This window comes from Acomys russatus, chromosome 11 (assembly GCF_903995435.1).
Source record: "Acomys russatus chromosome 11, mAcoRus1.1, whole genome shotgun sequence".
Lineage (NCBI taxonomy): Eukaryota > Metazoa > Chordata > Mammalia > Rodentia > Muridae > Acomys > Acomys russatus.
In genome coordinates, this window is record NC_067147.1 from 34980367 (window position 1) to 34996784 (window position 16418).

The 16418-nt window shown below is 43.0% G+C and overlaps 1 protein-coding gene across 1 annotated transcript in view; it reads left to right on the plus strand.

Moving 5' to 3' along the window:
* Positions 1–16418, plus strand: part of Kat2b (lysine acetyltransferase 2B) — a 105605-nt gene that overhangs the window by 47922 nt on the left and 41265 nt on the right. The window contains 3 exon segments of the mRNA XM_051153059.1: positions 6687–6832; positions 12343–12435; positions 14374–14555. Of these exon segments, the coding sequence (XP_051009016.1) occupies positions 6687–6832; positions 12343–12435; positions 14374–14555 (421 nt within the window).

The following is a 16418-nucleotide window of genomic DNA, read 5'->3' on the forward strand; positions in this document are numbered from 1 at the left end:
TATGTGTCTGGCTTCATTTCTGGGTCTTCTATTTGATTCCATTGATCAACTAGTTTATTTTTATGCCAGTACCATGCAATTTTTAGTACACTTGTTCTGTAGTGTAGCTTGAAGTCAGGAATGGAGATACCTCCAGAAGTTCTTTTATTATATAAGATTGTTTTAGCTATTCTGTTTTTTTTCTTTTTCCATATGAAGTTTCAAGGTCTGTAAAGAATTATGTTGGTATTTTGATAGGGATTGCATTGACTCTGTAGATTGCTTTTGGTAACACTATGCTAATCCTACCAATTTATGAGCACGGGGCATCTTTCTGCTTCTTCAGTTTTTTTCTTCAGAGACCTGAAGTTCTTGTCATACAGGTCTTTGACTTTTTAGCAAGTTCTTTAGGCATTTGATCTTATCTTAGTTTTACAAATTTCTCTCTCTCTCTCTCTCTCTCTCTCTCTCTCTCTCTCTCTCTCTCTCTCTCTCTCTCTCACACACACACACACACACACACACACACATACACACACACACAAACACAGTATTTGTGCTGGATAGTTTTATTAATTTTATGTCGACAAGCTAAGATTGTTTTAAACGAGGCAACTTCAGTTGAAACAATGTCTCTTTAAGATCCAGCTGTAGGGCATTTTCTTAATTAGTGATTGATGGGAGAGGCCCCAGACCATTGTGGGTGGAGTGATCCCTGAGCTGATGGTCCTGGGTTCTATAAGACCATAGGCTGAGCAAGCCATGGGGAACAAGCCAGTAAGCAGCACCTTGCCATGGCCTCTGCCTCAACTCCTGCCTCCAGGTTCCTGCCTTGCTTGAGTTCCTTCAGTGATAGACTATGCATGTGGTTGGTAAGGCAAAAATTAACACTTTCTTCCCCAAGTTGCTTTTGGTGTTGTTTCATCACAGCAATAGAAACTCTAATTAGGACAATATCTTTATGTAACCTCTGTTCAGTTCACAATTGGAGTAAGCTTAACATTAATATAATATGTATATTAGTTGTCTTGTATTTTCAGTTTTCTTTAATTTAAAACAGTTTCTTTGTCTTTTTTTTAAAAAGTAATGCTGACATTTTCACAGAGGCATGTTTTAAAATTTGAAGACATACTCATTAAAGTGCTAGGATAGTGGCATATACCTTTAGTCTAGCACTGCAGAGGTAGAGGCAGAGGGACTGCTGTGAATTTGAGGCCAGCCAGGTTTACACAGGCTACACAGAGAAAGCAACAGAAAGAACATGGTGCTCAGGGTGGTTCCTTCCTCTAAACTCTTGGTTCTTTAAGGAGATACTGTTGAAAGGCCTAAAAGGAATGCCCAACTACAGAGTTGATGTTCTAAACAAAAATTTTAAGCTCCTTTCTTCCTTCCCTCCTACCTTTTTAAAAAAATTATTATTATTATTATTATGAGACAGGGTTCCCTCTGTGTAACAAACCTGCTTGCCCTGAAATGCACTTTGTAGACCAGGCTGACCTCAAATTCACAAACATCCTCCTTCTTCTACCTCCCAAGTGCTGGGATTAAAGGCATGTACCACCGTGCCCGGCTTTAAATTTCTTTTAAATAAGTGAATAATTTTTTTCCATATCTTATTTTATTTTTTTGCGGGGGTGGTGGGAGGTTCCAAGGGTCAGGGGATTGGCCTGGAAGGCCTGGGAAGTGAGTGTGATTGGGTGCATGATGTGAAATCCCCAAATAATCATAAAATTATTACGTAAAAATTAGTCATTTATTTAATCATATGAAAATTGTGCTTGAATGTGCGTATGTGCACTGCATACATGGAGACAAGATGGAGGTGTGAGAACAGCATCCCACCTACCCAGACTGGAATAACAAAATGAGCTGCCACGTCGGTAGGAACTGAACCCAGGTTCTTTGGAAGAGCAGCCAGGGCTCTTAACCACAGAGCCATCTCTCCAGCCTCCAGATTTAAAATTTCTATACCACCAGATATATTTGGCCAAACACAGGCCCTCGCAAACCCCGTAAACCTCTGCCCAGCATATGACAGATAAACCATTAGTACCTGAGTTATTTTAAGGCACTAGGAAAATGACTAGCATCATCATAAAGCAATCAGAGGAATGGCAGTCCTAGAGAAGACTGTATCTTGTGGAAAAGCAATGGGCAGCACCCAAGGCAGCCAATCAATGCACAGAGCACCAGCAGTGATTACTGTTGCACAGCATGAGCTGCTGTGAGAGTAAAGCCCAGTGGTGAGGGTTCGGGAGACTCTCCTACACTGCTGCTACACTGTACTGACAAAAAATTCTTGAGGAGTTAGGGAACACTCATCACACCTCAAAATAGCATGCCCTAGCCAGACTCGGCAGGAGCAGGGACCTGGCAGGACTGTAGAGTTGACAGCAGCCAGGAAAAAGACATACACACTGAGACATTGTCAGGGGAAAACCAAACCAAAACAAAACCAGAAAGAAACCTGGGCACCAAGGTGCATGCTTGTAATTCCTGCACTTTGGAGACAGAGGCAGGAGAATTGCCTCAAGCTTGAGGCCAGTAGGCAAGCCTGGTTTATTAGCAAGTTTTAGGACAGCCAGGCCTACATAGTAAGACACTGTCTCAAGAAAATAAACCAAACAGCAGCCCAGAAAGGGACTGACTAAGTTTCCATTATTTCTAGGACTATACATAGTTTGTATCAGTCTCAAGTTATGAATGTTTATAAACAGAAAAGTTAATGCTCAAAGCTGGGTATGATGGTACATACCTTTAGACACATAACTTAGGTGTCAGAGGCAGGCAGATCCTGTGAGTTTGAGGCTAGCCTGGGCTAAATAGTGAGATTTTTTTTTTTTTGTTTCAACAACAAATAAACAAACAAAACCAAAGAAAAATAGTTTGTTGTGATAACATAGCCCTTTAATCCCAGCACTCAGGAGGCAGAGTCAGGCAGATTTCTGAGTTCAAGGCCAGCCTGATCTACAAAGGTAGCTCCAGGACAGCCAGGGCTACACAGGATGTCCTGTCTCAAAAAAAAAAAAAAAAAAAAAGTAAAACAAAATTTAGAAATTACACATGCATTTTGAAGATTTTATTTTATATTTGACTACAGTATGTGGCCATATCACTTTTGACAATATGCTCAGAATTAGATTTCATTTAAGGAGAACAATATGATGTCACTTGTTTTTTTTTTTTTTTTTCCTCCTTCAGGATTTTTCTTGAGGTCAGTTGGAAGCCTTTGAGGGCCAGACCTCATTTTGGAGATAACTAGGCTAAAAATTTTATGTCAGTTAATTGTAGAAATAATACTTTGCTTTCCTTCTTTTTCTTTCTTTCTTTTTTCTTTTTTCTTTTTCTTTTTGGCCTCTCAGGCTGGCCTTGTGCTTGTCATCCCCCTGCCTAAGCCTCTTGGGTTTACCTTTCAGCTTTCATCACTAGCTAGCTCCTTCAGATGTTCATCTTTGGGAACCCCAGCCTCCCTATCCCCAAAACATAAGGGTACCACCAGCAAGGCAAATTGGGCTCTGAGACAATGTGACAGCTATCTAGAAATGGCAGCTGGCCTGTCTCTGTTCTCACCTTCTTTCCCATCAGCCACCAGGTTCACTCATTCTCTGTCACCTTCTGAAACCACTGAATTTTCTTAAATTCCAGACCCATCCTCTTGGTTTCTAAGGTAGTCTAAACATGGTGTTGCTCAAACGGCCACTTCTCTCCGAGATCCTAAGATCACTTCCTTGAGTTACTCTCTTCTTGCTGTGATATCCTTCAAAGTGGCTAAGGGGTGGGGGGAGGGGTTGTCTTGGTTTGCAAGCATCCAGAAACCATCAGATGAGGTGGCCGGGACTGGGGGGAGGGAGAGGGGGGAACTTCACATTTAAACCACACTTCTCATTCTTTGAGGCCATTTGCTAGAATTGGACACGATAAACTTATCTCCGGACTCCAGGCAGTCAGTTGTCCCCTCATTATGCCAGCACTCAGGTGTGCATTCCTGTGACTGCAAGGCAAAACTGTTGACTGACAAGAAACTTGTATTAAGCCCCAAAGAACCACTAATTACAACAACAACAACAACAAAAAGCTTAATCTTTAAGTTTCAGAAATTTTTTTTAGTTTATTTATATTTATTTTATATTTATGGGTGTTTTGCCATGTATGTCTGTGCACCACCTGTCTGCCTGGTGCTTGTGGAGGTCAGATGAGGCCATCAAACCCCCTGGAACTAGACTTACAGTTGGTTGTGAACCTTCATGTGGGTGCTAGGAATTGAACCTGGGTCCTGGAAGAGCAACTAGTGCTTTTAACTGCTGAGTCGTCTCTTCTAAAGATTTTTGATGTAAGCAGTCATTCTTCAGTTGTTGTTGTTTTTGTTTGTTTGTTTGTTTTAAGTCTAGTTTTGTTTTTGTTTGCACGACTGCTGAGGATTGAGCTCAGGGACTCATGCATGCTAGGTGAGTGCTGCAGGAAACCACGCCACTTCTCAGAAGGCACGCTTTTAAAAACATGGTTCTGGGTATATTCCAAGGAGTGGAATAGCTGGGTCTTGAGGAAGCCCCTATTCCCAGTTTTCTGAGATAGCACCAGATAGATTTCCAAAGTGGCTGTACTAGTTTGCATTCCCACCAGCAATGAAGGAGTGTTCCTCTCTCTCCACATCCTCGCCAGCATGTGGTGTCGCTTGAGTTTTTGATCTTAGCCATTCTGATGGGTGTAAGATGGAATCTCAGAGTTGTTTTGATTTGCATTTCCCTGATGACTAAGGAGGTTGAGCATTTCTTTAAGTGTTTCTCAGCCATTTGATATTCCTCTGTTGAGAATTCTCTGTTTAGTTCTAAGCCCCATTTCTCAAGACCTGGTGGCACTCAGAGGAAGGACAGCAGGTTACCAAGAAGATACTTGATACCCTATGAGCATATACAGGGGGAGGTAATCCCCCTCAGGAACAGTCATAGGGGAGGGGAATAAGGGGAAAAGAGGAGGGAGGGAAGAATGGGAGGACACAGGGATGGGATAACCATTGAGATGTAACAAGAATAAATTAATAATAAAAAATTTTAGAAAAAATAAAAATAAAAAATAAAAACATGGTTCTTGGGGCTGGAGAAATTGCTCAGCCATCGAGAGAACTTTCTGCTCTAGTAGAGGACCCAGGTTCAATTCTCAAATTATAAATGTTTGCTAATCCTAGCACCCTCTCTTCTGGACTCCTTGGATAACAGGCAGGTGTATGATATATTTACACATATATGCAGGCAAACATACACACGAAAGAGTAAATAAATAAATTAAAAGTCAAAAAAATGGTTCTTTATGTATTGTGTGCTTGAAAACTGCCAGAAGTTGGGCGTGGTGGCGCATGCCTTTAATCCCAGCACTCCGGAGGCAGAGGCAGGTGAATCGCTGTGAGTTCGAGGCCAGCCAAGGCTACACAGAGAAACCCTGTCTTGAAAAACTAAAAACCAAACCAAAACCAAACCAAAACAAAAAACTGACAAGAAAATAGATTTTAAAACTACAAAAACTGGGTGGCCCCGCCCCCCCCCCCCCCCACGTACATACATATACCAGGCAAACATGGAAGCAGAGGCAGGCAGATCTCTTAGAGTTTAGAGCCAGAATGGCTTACATAGTGAATTCTCGATAGTCAGGGCTATGTAGTGAGAGACCACATCTCAAACAAATATAACAACCCCTTCCCCTCCTCGCCCCCCAAACAAAAAACCAAGTAAATTTCAGCATGCAAATTTCTCATGATTAACCTGACACAAGAGAGCTCAGTGTGTGACACATGAGGTGACATAAGGTGGTTCCAAGTGCATGCTGGGGAAATGCAGAGCCTATGTCGTCCACTGTAGCAGCAAACCTCTCACACAGGAGCACTGAAGAGGCTTTTCTTTTTGTAATAATTTTAACTTGGCCTACAAGTAATGGGTTTCATTGTGGGATTTTCATATGTATGTATCATTATATGTTGTCCTAATCCAGGACCCCACTGAGTCAGAGTCTTGTTCTGTAATCCAGGCTCTTCCTAAACTCCCCTGCCTCAGTCTCTTGAGTGCTGCTATGGCAGGTGTTCATCATGCCTTGCTGGTCGGCTCCTTCTCAATTCGATAGTGCAAAAGATGCAATGTCGGTGCTTGAGAGAGAGTGTGTGTGTGTGTGCATGTGTGTGTGTGTGTGCGCTGCAGTGTGCTTGTGGAGACGTCTATTTGGAGTTGGTTCTCTCATTCTACAGTGTGAGACAAGGAGATTGAACTGAGGGTGTCAATCTTGACAGTAAATACCTTTACTGAGCCAGCTCACTGTAAGCTACTACTCTTATAGTGTGTGTGTGTGTGTGTGTGTGTGTGTAGGTGTGTAGGTGTGAACATGCCAGGGCACATGTGAGGAGTTGGGAGGACAGCTTTTAGGAGTCTGTTCTTTCCTTCCACTGTAGGCTCTGGGGATTGAGCTCGGGTCATCAGGCTTGTGTGGCAAGTGTGTTCATCTACTGAGCCATTTTGATGACCTCACTGTTCTATGATTTTATGTTTGGGATCTGGCCTTGTAGTTCATGTTTGCCTGGCATGTGTATCCCAGCTGTCTTAGCCTGCCAAGGCTTGGAATGACAGGCAAGTGCCAGCGTGCTGGCTGATAACCTTCTGCTGTACTGTGCATGATGTTTGTGACTGTCACTTGACTTCTTACATGTCGTCCTTTGGTCTCATCTTAAGCTGCTCACGTTTCCCACTTGGAGAATGTGTCAGAGGAGGAAATGAACAGACTTCTGGGAATTGTGTTGGACGTAGAGTACCTCTTCACCTGTGTCCACAAAGAAGAAGACGCAGACACCAAACAAGTGTATTTCTACCTATTCAAGGTGAGGTTTTAACATTTTACTTATTTATTTTTATTACGTTTAATGACTTATTTGTGTGTGTGTGTGAATGTATACACATGTACTCACATATGTCATGGAGAACAGTCTATGGGAGTCATTTTTCTCTTTCACGCACTGGAGTTAACTCAGGTCGTCAGCTTTGATAGCAAGTGCCTTTCCTTGCTGAGCCGTCATGCTGGCCCCTGGTTATTGTTTTTAAAGATTTTGTGTGTGTGTGTGTGTGTGTGTGTGTGTGTGTGTGTGTGTGTGTGTGTGTGTGTGTCTTTGTGGGGGATATGTGCACATGAGCATAGGTGTCTACTAAGACCAGAGAGGCTGAAGGTGGAGTTGTAGGCAATTGTGAACGGTCCAACATAGATGTTGGGAACTGAATCAGGTTCTCTAGAAGAACAGCAAGTGCTCTTAACCACTGAGTCATCTCTTCAGCTCCTCATTCATTCATTCATTCATTCACTGTCTTCTGTAGTCAATTTGCAGCTGAAGTTTGCTTTAAACTCCTTACTTTCTTGCCTCTACCTAGAATCTAGGATCTAGAATCTAGGTGCTAACATTTTATTTACAGGCCACTGTACCCAGTATGAGGGGAGAGTCTTGCATTTCTAAAGTCTTTTATTTTCCTGTCATGGGTCAGATGAGCCCAATTCCTTGTGTGGTTTGTAGATAGAGGGCGCTCAGCTCTATTTCTGTGGTGTTACTTCAAGAGCCTGTAAAAGGAGCTGTCTATGGATGCCCTCACACGCATGTGCAGGATTGAACATGGTGATTCACATAGGCCTAGAGATTTCTTTCCACCCACCAAACAGGTGTTTATCACAGTCTGAACCGTGGATGGCCATTGAGGTATCTTAGGGTCAGAGCTGTAAGAAGACAGAGTTCTCCCACGTGGAGACACATGTCAGTCAAGGAGATAGATGCTCAGCAGTTCTGCAGTGTGAAAGCCCACGAGGGGGAAAGGAGCCATGCTTGCTCTGGGCGCTTTCCAGGTGGAGAGGCTGTGGCGTTTGCCGGCACAGCAGTGAAGCCGTGGAGGTGGAGCCTGGAGAGAGGTGGCAGTGGAAGCAAGCAGAGCTTCTGGAGCTTCTGGGGAGGCCAGATTGTCACTGATGACCGCTACCACTTCCTGGAGCTGATTCTTCCTTGTGTCTTTTCTTTGTTCACATAGCTGTTCACAGGTGCTGACAGGGAACACTTTGTTTCAGCCAGACTCTCAAAGGAGGCAGCAGAAGGACAGTTAAAACAAGAAACCTGGGGGCTGGAGAGATCACTCAGGGGGTTAAGAGCACCTAGTATTCTTTTCAGAGAACCTTGGCTCACTTCCCCGCATCCGTGTTGGGTGGTTTACGGCTGCCTGGAACTCTAGCTCCAGGATGCACTCTTCTGTAGGCACCTGTACACATGTGTGCAAATACATACGTGCAGCCAAACATGCATACACATAAACTTTAAAAAAAAGATTTATTTCTTTATTACATATACAGTATTCTGCCTGCATGTACACCTGCATGCCAGAAGAGGGCACCAGATCTCATTATAGATGGTTGTGAGCCACCATGTGTTGCTGGGCATTGAACTCAGGACTTTTGTAAGAGCAGCCAGTGCTCTTAACCTCTGAGCCATCTCTCCAGCCTGCATACACATAAACATAAAAGAGATCTTACAAGGAAACACACACACACACACACACACACACACACACACACACACACACACATCTGTTTTTGAATTCTTTGCAGATGACATTGTATTGTGTAATCCTTGTAAAGATGCTAGGAAACACATCAAAACAGAAGGTGTGGCCAGGAAACATGTGCCAATGTCTGTAGTTTCTTTCAGATGTTACTTTTTTGTTTTAAGATTAGTTTTGTAACAATATCTCCCAGTGTTTTCCAGACTGACTTTAAACTCCTGCCTCAGCCATTCTAGCGCTGGGGTTGCATTGCAAGCAAAGGCCACCATGCATAATTATTTATATAAATCATTGTGAAACCAACTCTCTTTTTTTTCTCTGTAGTGCTCTTTATGTGTGTGACTGCTTTGCTCTCCTGTACGTCTGTGTATCACATGAGTGCAAGGCACATACCAGGCAACTGCTCTACCATTTAGCTACGTCCCCAGCCCACGGAAGAGTTCTTCTTTTAATAAGAACTACTGCTCTTAACTTATTTCTGGTTTTAGTTTTTACTCCTTGTGATGCTCGGGATTGAAACCAGGGCCAAATTGAACTGCCTTCCAGCCTCAGCTTATTATTTTTTTTTTATATGATAAAGAGAAGACTGGGTGTGGTGACGCACGCCTTTAATCCCAGCACTCGGGAGGCAGAGGCAGATGGATCGCTGTGAGTACAATGCTGGCCTAGTCTACAAAGCGAGTCCAGGACAGCCAACGCTACACAGAGAAACCCTGTCTTGAAAACAAACAAACAAACAAACACACCGAGAGCTAAGTTATCCACCGAATTCCTTCTCTGTCATGGCTGCTTAGTGGATTCTCATAGTCCTTGCCTTTATTTAAATACTTGGCCTGTAATTTTCCCTCTGTCCCTCCATCCTTTTCTTTCTTTCTCTTTTATTAACTGAAGGATTAGGGGTGAATAGAAGACAGAAGGAAGAAGGGGGGATGCATTTTTAAAGGTTTTAAGGTACGAAGGGGATATTCCAGAATGGGATGAGGTGGATGGGCTAGTGACTCATGTTGCATCAGCACGTTAGGCCACGCAGGTGGCGGCTTCCTGACATGGCTGTGAGGCCTGAGTCATCTGACTGAATCCTGCCAGGCTCTAGTGCTTCTTTGGAGAAGGATCTTAGCTGAGGGAAAACAAGGACTGCATCGCTTCAGCTACTGTTTGTCTTGGAGCAAGTGCCCCAGTGGCTTTTGCTGCCCCACAAGTGAACGTGCTGTCAGGCTTTCCAACCTGTTGGCCATGGGCCCTGCCGCCAGTAGAAGAAGCCAGCAAGCATTGCCCCAGGTCATAGTGCTGTGGTCTTTGCCCTCCCTCCTATTCAAACAACAGCACAGATATATTTGTTTCTAAAATCACAATCCAAGATAGCCAGTGCTCTCTTTTCTTTTAACCATCCCTTTTTCTTTCTTTTCCTTAGACTAGGTCTTTCTATGTAGTTTAGGCTGATCTTTTTGTTGTTGTTTGAAACGGTGTCTTGGTAAGTAGCTGTGGCTAGCCTGGAACTCACAAGCTATCACAGACTAGCTTTGACTGTGTAGCAGCCCTTATGGCCTCAGCCTCGTGAGTGCTGGGATGGTAGCAGGCGTCATCATGCCCAGTTGCCCTCCCTCTCACTTTATATCCGAGGAAACAGGTTCATTGTCTCCCAGTTCACATCAGTTTACCAGAACATTCCAACGGATCCAGTTCCCAAGTAGCTAAGTGACTAAGAACAAAGCTCTGAAAATAATCACAGGCAACTGGAATTGCTTGTTTTTAAAAATCACGCTAAATCCTGTTTAGTTTTGTTTTAAGATGGAGTCTTGTGTAGCTTCAAGCTCACTCTGTAGTTGAGGATGACCTAAGCATTCTGATCCCCCTGCTGTCACCTCAGAGGTGCTGAGATTCCTCCAGGCAGGGCCACCACAGCTGACACTCGATTAACCTTTATCACTGGAAACAACACAGTGTTTATCTTTATTACAATTTGTGTGTGTGTGTGTGTGTGTGTGTGTGTGTGTGTGTGTGTGTGTGTGTGTGTGTGAAGACCGACACAGCACATTGAAAGTACCAGTAACTGGTCCACACCCGTAACTTGTATGGAGCCTCCTAGAAGGTGCTCTGTGGTGACATACTCCCCTTTCAGTGCCTTTTACTGTCTGTTTGCTCTTTGGAGGCTTTGGATCTTAGGGCAGAAATCAAGGCAGTGCATTTGGTTTGTGGGCACCAAGAACACGTGCCTGCTGCCTATGGATGGAGAAGTTCAGTCTCTTGGATTCATCAGAGAACAGTTGCCCTCTTTCACTTCTGACAAGGCAAACGTGGAGGAAAGGAAAGAGAAAATAAATGCATGGCCTACACGTGAAGGAAGCTATGGACGATGTCAGCTAAGATGGAATGGAAGGAATTTCAGTGTCTTTTTCTTTTCTTTTCTTTCTTTCTTTCAAAGTTGAAATTTATTGAGAAAAGGGGGCTGGCAAGATGGCCCACTGGGCGCAGGTGCTTGCAGGCAAGCACGATGACTTGAGTTCAGTTCCCCGGAGTCACAATGTAGAAGGCAAGAATTGACTCTCTCAAGCTGTCCTCTGACTTCTACGCACGCAACTGTGGTTCACACACACACACACACACACACACACACACACACACACACACACACACACGAATGTAAGAAACATTTTTAGATTTTTAAAAAAATATTTATTTATTTGAAATCTGGCTTTACTCTGTGGCTGGCTTCAAATTCATCATGTAGCCAATGAAGACCTTGAATTTATGGAAATCCTCTGGGCTCAGTCTTCCAAGTCCTGGGATTATAGGTGTGAGTCACCACACTCAGCCTAAGAAAAAGTGTTCAAAATAGATTTAAACATAAGCACCAAGGGAGGGAAAAGAAGGGGCCGTTGTTCACACCCAAGTGTGGGTTTCTTCAGAGTCCTCAGGGTTGAACTAATCCTCAGCTTAGTTCTGAATAAATGGCTCTGTCCCCTTTCCCTCAGTTTGCTCTTTGGAGACTTTCATCCAAGGGCAGCTATTAAAGGCAGTGTATTTAGTTTGTGGGCACTGAGAACATGCACCTGGGATCTACAGATGGAGGAGAAATGGAAAAAGACAGAAGTTGAGAAAGCTCCCTCCAAGGTTCTGAGCCCACGCTTCTAGGCCCCATGGGCTGCACAGCTGCCGCGGATGGCAATTTCATTTGCCCTTATTCATGCAGAGTGGATCCTGGATTTTCTAGGCTTGAGACTCTCAGACTTCAGCTATGTGTGGTGGCCTCAGTGACTCTCTATGACCTTTAGGGTCCTTAGCAAGTAAAAATCCAAGCAAAGGAGAAACTGAGGGAAGAGTAGAATGTGGGGATCAGTCCAGGCTCCTCAGAATTGAGGGGGGTCTAGCTCTGTTTAAAGTCATGAAGGCAAGTTTGTGGTATCTAGGAGTTTGCATGTTTGACTTAAGCATTAGTTCTTATGTGGTTAAATAGAGTATAGTTGGTGACTTCACTTAAAGACTAGGTATATGTGGGTTGGGGGCTGGGAAGGAAGGGAGAGATGCAATGTGGTGTGTGTGTTCATGTGTGTGCTTACATGTACGCACACACGTTGGTTTTAAAGACCAGATATGGTGCTACATGCATGTAATCCTGTGCTTGGGAAGCTGAGGCTGAGAGAGAAGGGCCATGAGTCTGCAGTCAGCCTGGACTTACATAGGGAAACCCTGTCTCAGGAACCCCAAAGCTGAACCACATACCCACAAACACACGGGGGGGGGGGGAAACCTTTCAAACTAAAGTTTGTTTGTTTGTTTGTTTTTAAAAATGATTTCTTTGCAGCTCTTGAGAAAGTCAATTTTGCAAAGAGGAAAACCTGTGGTTGAAGGCTCCTTGGAGAAGAAGCCCCCATTTGAAAAGCCCAGTATTGAACAGGTAAAAATATTTTGGGGGAGCTCTTTTTACATGAATTTAAGGCTGAAGGCCCTCCCAACTTTTGTTGGCTGGGGCTCAAACCCAGAAGCAATAGTCAATATATACCATTAAGCTACACTCTAACTTGAACTTTTATGTTTCCATCCACATTTCTATATAGTTCACCCATCCCCACCCTGATTCAGGATGTTTACACAAGGACTATAGAAACCACCTTGGACACTCTGGGTCCCATGTTCATGCCAAGTTTAATAAACAATCTGGCTTTTGTCTTTTGGGGTGTTGTGCAGTGAGACTTTGTTTATAGAGAAAAATGAACAGAATGTGTAGTTGGTAAGAATTTGTAAAATGTGCCCTTTCTTGTTCTTGATGTCTTAAAACTAAGTCTTTTTTTTTTTTTGTGTTGTTTTCCTTTTTAATTTGGCACTGTCTGAGAAAGCCTATTGAGGATCGGGAATCCATTAATGATGTGGAAAACATTGTAAATCAAGGGGTGGGGGCCTAATTCTGATTCTAGCTCTGTTTCTGTTGCTGTGATAAAATACCTGATTTTTTGGGGGGGGGTTTGAGACAGGGTTTCTCTGTGTAGCCTTGGCCATCCTGGACTCACTTTGTAGACCAGGCTGGCCTTGAACTCACAGCGATCCACCTGCCTCTGCCTCCCGAGTGCTGGGATTAAAGGCGTGTGCCACCACGCCCGGCTAAACTACCTGGTTTTAACAAGCAGTTTTAGAGGAGAAAGAGGTTTGCTCAGCTTACAATCCAAGTTACAGTCCTTCATGTAGGGAAGTGTCACCGTGGTAGGAATTCCAAGAAGCTAATCATATGAAATTCACAGTCAAGAGCAGAGAGAAATGAACACATTCAGGCTTCCTGTGTTCACTTGGTTTCTGTACTCTTGAACAGATCAGGACCTCAGTTATAGGGAATAGTGCCACCTGCAGTGGGCTGGTTCATCCCACATCAGTAAACTGGGTTAAGACCATTTCCTGAAGACATGCCCAAAGGCCAACCGATATAGACAGTCACTCTTGAAGACTCCTTTTCCAGGTGATTCTAGGTCATGTCAAGTTGGCGGAGCTAACTGTCACAGCATGATACTCGAGTTGTTATAAATAGGTGACTTTTTGTAAGTAAGTTTTTTGGGAGAATAAATTTTTCTTTTTTTTTTCCCCACCTTCTCTTCATCTTCTTTGGTTTTCTTTTCTTTTTTTTTCTTTTTTTTTTTTGAAACAAGGTTTTTCTGTGTAGCCCTGGCTATCCTGCCACTCACTTTGTAGACCAGACTTGTCTCAATTTCAAGAGATCCGTCTGCCTCCACCTCTGCCCTGCCACTGCTTGGCTGAGAATAAGTTTCATATTAATTCTAAACTAATAAGAGTTCTTGTTCTTTTATGTGATGAAATGGGAGTGTTCTCTAGAAAGTTCAGATTAATCTAACAACTCTCTTGGAAAAGTACATATTTCGGAACGTTTTTTTCTTCCTCTGATATTCTTGTTAAAACTACAAGAGTGCTAGTAAACTGTACATTTTCATGTTTAGTTCAATGAAAATTAGGTAGAAAACTTAAAAAAAAAAGTCACATACAGAAACATTTATCCAAGAACATCATTTTTCATGTGTTCTTTGTTTAAGGGGTTTTGACCCTTCCCATATTATGTCCATAATTTTCTCTTTGATGCTGTGGGATTGAAGTGAGAACGAATCTTAATTCATTTTGTCATTTCTTCTTCCATTGTGACCAGAGGGGACATTTTTTCCTTGGCAAGACTGTTTCTCTTGAAGGAAAGTGAAGACATTTATTTGTCTGCTGGGAATTGTCTGTTTTTTTGTTTTTTGTTTTTGTTTTTTGCTACTAACCACTGAGGTAACTGGTTGTGTTCAGACTTAGTGTGGCCATATAGCTGCATGAACACACTGCCTTCCCATCTTTCCAGGGTGTGAATAACTTCGTACAGTATAAGTTTAGTCACTTGCCGTCGAAAGAGAGGCAGACGACAGTTGAGCTGGCCAAGATGTTTCTGCACCGCATCAACTACTGGCACCTGGAGGCTCCATCTCAGCGGAGACTTCGGTCTCCCAATGATGACATCTCTGGATACAAGGAGAACTACACAAGGTAACTGAGTTCAAGTACTATACCCTGGCACCAGAGAGAACCTTCCAGACGTGAAATTACTATTTGCTTCTTCGAGAGGGTTGCCCAGTTATTATCTCTGTCTGCTCAGACAGCATGCCTATGGAACTTAATTTTCAAGTCCTTTTTTAAAAAAAAAAAAAATCATCTATCTGATGTCTGTCTGTCTATCTGTCTATCTGTCTGTCTATCATCTATCTATCTGCCGTGCCACTTGCATGGCGGTCAGAGAACAGCTTGTAGGACTTGGCTCTTTCCTTGCACTATGTAATACAGAGGGATAGTACCCAATCCTCAGGTTCGGTGGCAAGCACCATTACCACTGAGCCTTCTCACTAGTCCTGATAGTATTTTGGATACATTAAATTAAATAAACTTAATTTAACTTGAAATTATTTTTTCAATGTGGCTACTATCTAGCTTAAAATAACTACATGAGCTGGTGGCATGTGCCTTTAATCCCAACACCTGGGAGGCAGAAGCAGGTGGATCTCTGACAAGACTCGTAGGCTTTACATTAGTGAGTTCCAGATCAACCTGAGCTACATAATGAGACCCTGTCTCAAAGGGAAAAAAAAAATACAAGCTTGTATTGTATTGTTTTTTTTTTCCCCGAGACAGAGTGTCTCTGTGTAGCTTTAGCTGTTCTGGGCTCACTTTGTAGACCAGGCTGGCCTCGTACTCACAGTGACCTGCCTGTCCCTGCTTCCCTAAGTGCTGGGATTAAAGGCGCATGCCACCACCACCGTGCCCACTGATAGCTTTTTTTTTTTTTTTATCCTTTTTTGTGTTAATTTTAGCACATAATAAACTTAACAAACCAGTCATGAAGGACAAATTAGAAAATGAGCATGTGTGTATTTCTCTGAGATAAGTTGCAGTGTAGCCCAGGTAGCCTTGAACTCACCATGTAGCCCAGGCGGGTTTTTAACATTGGATCCTTCTGTCTCAATGTCTTGAATTCTGACATTACAAGTGTATATCACCAAGCTTATCTTTGTAACTCTTACTGAAGAAAAATATTGATTTATCAAGAAAGAAAGACAAAGAAGAAATATGAGAAGAAATGTGTGTGCATGCCTGTGATCCTAAGCTCTCAGGAAAGAGAGGCTGAGGATTGTGAGTTCCAGGATTGGGGTAGAAGGGAGGGAAGACAAAGATAATTAAATGTAAAAGAAACATGAGAGACATTGCTATATTTTAGAAAGGAAAATAAAACTGGGTGTGGTAGTGCATGTCTTTAATTGCAGCATTTGAGAGGCAGAGGCAGGCAGATCTCTGAGTTGGGGGCTAGCCAGGTCTTACAGAGTAAGTTCCAGGACAGCCAGAGCTATACAGAAAAACCCTGCCTCAAAAAATAAAAGATAATAATAATAATAATAAATAAAATCAACCAACCAACCAAAACCAAACCAAAATAATACTATAGGGTGGCACTTGGGAACTATCAGGAAATGTGTGCCACATATTAATAGATACTTAAAGAATAGCAAAGCAGAAAATGGGCTTTGGGTAGACCCAGGGCTTATCTCTTTGTGAGCTGTAGATCTGTCTCTTCTTCCCTGGTTGTCATTCTCTTCCTCTGTGGAGTTGTTGTATTCTGTGGGAGCTGGCACTGCTGACTGGCACAGAACAGGTGCAGGGAAGAGTTTGGGTTTTGTTTTCACCTCCCACACAGTGCTATCTAAACCACGGTCCACCCATGTGCAGTTGAATGACTGAATAATAGACAGGAGTAACGGACACTTGAATAAGAGTGTGAGTATTTGAGTGAGACTTTCGGGGGGGGGGGGGGGGCTGTGATAACATATGACAGAAAAACAGTGGAAGAGTCTTTGGCTGCTC